This window comes from Bufo bufo, unplaced genomic scaffold (genome assembly GCF_905171765.1).
Source record: "Bufo bufo unplaced genomic scaffold, aBufBuf1.1, whole genome shotgun sequence".
Taxonomy (NCBI): domain Eukaryota; kingdom Metazoa; phylum Chordata; class Amphibia; order Anura; family Bufonidae; genus Bufo; species Bufo bufo.
In genome coordinates this window covers 27,336-33,335 of record NW_024400067.1, presented here as the reverse complement: position 1 = coordinate 33,335, position 6,000 = coordinate 27,336, and the positions used below count along the sequence as shown (strand labels likewise).

General features: G+C 45.9%; 1 protein-coding gene across 1 annotated transcript in view; it reads left to right on the top strand.

Moving 5' to 3' along the window:
• The first annotated feature begins 2,401 nt into the window (after nucleotides 1-2,401).
• The window catches only part of LOC120983149 (lamin tail domain-containing protein 2-like), a 28,879-nt gene continuing 25,280 nt past the window's right edge, over nucleotides 2,402-6,000 (top strand). Inside the window, exon 1 of the mRNA XM_040413141.1 lies at nucleotides 2,402-2,475. Coding sequence (XP_040269075.1) covers nucleotides 2,468-2,475 — 8 coding nt within the window. The 5' untranslated portion in view covers nucleotides 2,402-2,467. The remainder of the gene's footprint in view (nucleotides 2,476-6,000) is intronic.

Genomic DNA, 6,000 nt, shown 5'->3' with positions numbered 1-6,000 from the left:
ATATATACCCATTTCAATTATTTATTTTTACCAGTGAAACCAATATAACATCTCAACATTCACAAATATACATTTCTGACATTCAAAAACAAAACAAAAACAAATCAGTGACCAATATAGCCACCTTTCTTTGCAAGGACACTCAAAAGCCTGCCATCCATGGATTCTGTCAGTGTTTTGATCTGTTCACCATCAACATTGCGTGCAGCAGCAACCACAGCCTCCCAGACACTGTTCAGAGAGGTGTACTGTTTTCCCTCCTTGTAAATCTCACATTTGATGATGGACCACAGGTTCTCAATGGGGTTCAGATCAGGTGAACAAGGAGGCCATGTCATTAGATTTTCTTCTTTTATACCCTTTCTTGCCAGCCACGCTGTGGAGTACTTGGAGTACTTGGAGTGTGATGGAGCATTGTCCTGCATGAAAATCATGTTTTTCTTGAAGGATGCAGACTTCTTCCTGTACCACTGCTTGAAGAAGGTGTCTTCCAGAAACTGGCAGTAGGACTGGGAGTTGAGCTTGACTCCATCCTCAACCCGAAAAGGCCCCACAAGCTCATCTTTGATGATACCAGCCCAAACCAGTACTCCACCTCCACATTGCTGGCGTCTGAGTCGGACTGGAGCTCTCTGCCCTTTACCAATCCAGCCACGGGCCCATCCATCTGGCCCATCAAGACTCACTCTCATTTCATCAGTCCATAAAACCTTAGAAAAATCAGTCTTGAGATATTTCTTGGCCCAGTCTTGACGTTTCAGCTTGTGTGTCTTGTTCAGTGGTGGTCGTCTTTCAGCCTTTCTTACCTTGGCCATGTCTCTGAGTATTGCACACCTTGTGCTTTTGGGCACTCCAGTGATGTTGCAGCTCTGAAATATGGCCAAACTGGTGGCAAGTGGCATCTTGGCAGCTGCACGCTTGACTTTTCTCAGTTCATGGGCAGTTATTTTGCGCCTTGGTTTTTCCACACGCTTCTTGCGACCCTGTTGACTATTATGAATGAAACGCTTGATTGTTCGATGATCACGCTTCAGAAGCTTTGCAATTTTAAGAGTGCTGCATCCCTCTGCAAGATATCTCACTATTTTTGACTTTTCTGAGCCTGTCAAGTCCTTCTTTTGACCCATTTTGCCAAAGGAAAGGAAGTTGCCTAATAATTATGCACACCTAATATAGGGTGTTGATGTCATTAGACCACACCCCTTCTCATTACAGAGATGCACATCACCTAATATGCTTAATTGGTAGTAGGCTTTCGAGCCTATACAGCTTGGAGTAAGACAACATGCATAAAGAGGATGATGTGGTCAAAATACTCATTTGCCTAATAATTCTGCACGCAGTGTACCTTTTTTAAAGACCCTTCCCTTTCTCCAAAGCCACCCCGCCATTTGGGAGGCATCACTTCTCTCTTTTCTGGGAGTTTTACACTGATAGGTCATCAGTATCTCATTTTGGGGGGGGGGGGGGGGTCCAACACCCAGGACCCCTGCTGATCAGCTGTTTGAGAAGGCACTGACGCTTTCAGTAGCACCGCGGCTTTCTCCAGCTTTTCCAAGGCAGTGTGACATCACATTTATTGGTCACATGACCTAAGTGAATGGGGTTGAGCCTTGATACCATGCACAACCCCTATACAATGTATGGCACTGTGCTTGGTGAACACTACTGTGAGCACTGGTGCCTTCTCAAACAGCTGATCGGCGGGGGTCACAGGTGTTGGACCCTTACCTATCAGATTCTGATGACTTAGCCTGAAGATTGGTCATCACTATAAAACTCCTGGAAAACCCCTTTAATGTTTATGGTGGGCTGAATTCCAGGAGAAAGCAGCCGTCCATGAGCTGTGCAGAAGATTTGCCGACTCTTACTGTATATCTGATGCTGTATGTTCCAGTATAATTATATTATGTTTTTCCTTTTCTTTTGTGCAGTGTACCCTTATGTCTCACTAGATGACATTCCCCTATATACTGTCTCTATAAGCATATTACAATCTTTGTTGTTATCATAGCACACACTGGACGTATCAATGAGGCTGAATAATGAAGAGACCATGGTGCTTACAGGTGAAGTACCAGTACCGGGCACAGCCTCTTTTATGAGTGAGCTGATATGTCTATGTAAAAAACACGGGACCCTTCATTGTCCTGATAGCAACAAGACCTTGAGGTTGGACTGACCCAATGTTGAAGACCTATCCTAAGGGTGTTATAGTCCTAATGAGACACATTCCAGTATAAATAAGACAATTTCATATTTATGGCTTAACGGTACATGGCCAATCTGTATGGTTAGATGATCTATTTCTGCATGTACAGGATTGTATATATTCATTTGCAGGATTTCTCGGTGATAGAAAAATGAATGACACATTGACCTTTGAATATCGTTAAAGGTTGCACGCAAAAAAAGGACAAGAAGAGAACTTCAGCCAAGGCCAGCCACACAGCCAGCAATACCGGAAATGTGCAGGTACTTTATAAAACATATGGCAGTCTCATTGGTACTCATGCTCTGCACAGTCATGTATGGTGAGCCCTTACTTTACAATGCCTTTGCTTCAGCGGCCCGGACCATCACTGTACTGTGAATATATGGCACAGGCCAGAACTCAAAGTCCCACCGACCTATGACCTAAATGTATGTTGGTGGAGGATGGCATTAATGGAAGCACCTAGAGACATTTTTTTCATATGTTGGTCTGTCCAGGGCAAAGATGTCATGAGTCCTACCCCTGGCAAGATTGAAAATAATATGCAAAATGAAAGTTGTTTTCCAAGATACAGAAAAGGACCTACCGTATACGTTTCTAAAAGCTTTCCAGATGATGCCAGCATTGCTCAAATTTTTTCATTTTCATTGTCACGAACCAGCGTGCCACGTGTCCTACCTCCTCTAAGGGCCTTGTCTAAGTGAACCCCTGGATCTTCACAGTACCCCTGATGGTGGGGATAGACTTTCCCGAGGGGAACACCAGGTCGCTACCTCTTGAGGAGGATAGGCACACGAGGCAGCTGGTCCAGGTGGACCAGGAGGTACCTGAAAAAGGTACCAGAAGTACAGGCGTTGTCAGCAGTCGTTACCAGGAGCAACAGTGCAGGACCGTAGGATAAGGCAGAGGTGAAGTCAGACAGGCAATAGGTCAGGGCAGGCAGCACAGGTACAGGTCAGGCCATCCAGGTCGGCAACAGGAGAGTCAAGACAAGCAGGCAGGGATCAGACAGGTAGCAGAATACAGGAACACAAGTACGAGTCAGGAACACCGGAACACAAGCAGATATCAGGAACCTTAGCAGGAAATAAGGACCTTGACACTGAGGCATCTGGGAAGGGGGCTGAGCCACTTAGATATGTGCAGGAGGGCTAGGGTTGGTTGGCGAGGTCACATGATCGAGCCCAGAAACACAGGAAGTGACACGTGCCGGCCCTTAAGGAAATTCTGCAGGAAACAAGCAGCAAGCATGCTGTGGCCAGGGCTGAAAGGAAACACTGGCAGCAGATCACCACTGAACACGGCGCCCGGGTCCGTGGCGGTAAGCAGCCGCTGTTATATTCTTTATTTTGCCCGACTCTACAAAGCATTTTTTGATGCTTGTTACATGGGATTTCTCTTTCAAAGAAGATAATATGCAAAGAGGTATCTCTAGAAAAAGAGAACCATCTTGCCATCGCCACCTATTGGAAGTAGCTCCCTATGAGTCAAAGTCAGACTTTCCAACAAGTCTTGGGTCAAAGAAGACAATAGAAAGCCAAATTCATTTCGGACTGTTCAAATTCTTAATGGTTGCATCTACAATGGTTCATCTCTTCACAGTTTTATCAGACTATCAGAACTAACCCCACCAAGGCTGATAATACACGCAGTCATTACCACCTCATAATCCTCCAGGCAGCTTCTCCTTAGGCCATGTATCATGTCTCCCAGCCTCCTGTTCACTGCCAACTTCTCAGTGGACAAGCCACTCCAACCTCCAGTGTATCACCGCTACTCCCAATGACCAAGCCTTATCCAGCTTCCAGCTTATTGCTACTTCCCAGGTGGCCAGGCATTATGCCTAACTGCCTCATAGGTAGTATTAGCTGCTCTTGGCACCATGGACCATCCACATACTCCCCTGTTGGCACCAAACATCTGCCTTTATCACCTCCTAGATTCTTCTAACAATGTGGTGGTACAGCACACTGTTGTCACCATCAGCATTTCCCAGTTGGCACCAGGCTTTTCCTAGGCCTATGATAACATCTGTATGTCCCATGTAGCTGACAACCAAGAAGACTATAATTCTCACAGCCAGCCAACAGCAACACATCATAGCGGCACCGCAGGGCGTCTGGACAACCTGCAAACTAAAGGCGACATTTATATAATACAAAGTAATATACAAGTGTAGAAGGCAGAAACAAGGTACTGAACAGTCCATCGGGTAAGAATTTAGTCCATTTAAAATAGAAGGCAGCCATTTATAAAGGACGGATCCTGAGTCCATGTGCTGAAGGAAGAGTATAAGCTTCACCCCCATTTCAGGTGCCAGGGCTTGCTGTATATGCCAACTATACCTGGCTCAGACGCAGCCTGCATGCCTTACCACAGATTTACCCCAGTCAGTTCCTGTCACAGAAATTCCCCATACAGGGCCTACAATAGAGATACTCTCAACACTGGTAGCCCCAGATTATCCAATAATATACCTTAGTTTTAGATGACCCCATACAGTGCCAAGATGCCCTTCAAGGTTTGTACACCGGCACCCCCATACAGTGGGTCAGATGTCCTATAGAATACCTCAGAGATGTCTAAAACCCAGACGACCAATATCATTGTCATGATTTCTTCTTACTTATTCTAGTATTAGCATTTTCGGGCTTTGGAATAAGTGTCTGTTTATAGAAAATAATTTTCAGACATAGTCCCTGCAAAGTCAGGCTGTCCTGAGCCAGAAATGGATGAGAGCCCCCTGTAATTGGATGGTCCTGTCCAATTTGGGGGCGTTCCCAGAGGTGGTTTCTATTTGTCTCTACTTTACCAACTACTGTGTTGGTAAATATGATACAGCCATGGTCGGTGTCACGACCGCTACCCCAGCAGCAGTCGTGTCGCACCAGACGGAGGGGAAGGGGGACCCTTATCTACGGATGGGAATAGTATGGCCACCCCTGACTAACCCTAAACTGGCACCTGTCTGCCCTGATACCCTAGACGGGGTGTGAACCCGTGCGGCGAGCAGGATGCCTAAACCCTCAGTCACCCTAACAAGCCTAGAGTGGGGAAAGGCCGATGGGAGCACTAGTCACCATCACTCATGTCTAGGAGAACAGCAGGGGAAGACAGCAACAAACAAACTATATCAAAGATAGACTTTTCCAGTCACGAGCAGAGAAGGCGATCCCAATCACGACAGTCCACGCCGGACAAGAGCTCCACAGCAACACCATCAAACGATCTCCTTCAAAGGTCAGAATAGAACTGGAAGTAAGGACTATATCTGGCAATGACTGCAAGTGAAAGTGAAACTAATATAGTAGCTGGGAGTGGCAGACAGGACTCACCTGAGAAGGATGCCTACAAACTCCCAGTCAGGACAAAAAGGTTCACAAGGCAAAACCCGGATGACATACCCTGAACCACGGAGCAAACTCACAAGCTATCGCGAGTAGCAAGTCGCTGCGACCTTCTCCTCCCAGACCTGTCTGGATCAGTCACAGTCGTGACAGTCGGTCTCACTTCACAATATTTCACTTTTTGTTGGTGGCTCCAGAACAAATTCATATTGTACATCAATGAAGTGGTCTCCATATAAAACATGGGTTTTGCTATTGGCACAGGTTCACCAATCACTTACCTCTCACAGAACAGCAGGGTGGCTTTATATTGATGCCCGATCTAAAATTTGTACTTGGGGGGACATGTAATTCATGAATTATCTTAATTTAAAGGTTATTATTGAATACAGGCTGTTCTGTCTTCATACACGTTCACACAGTGTGCAGTCTGACATT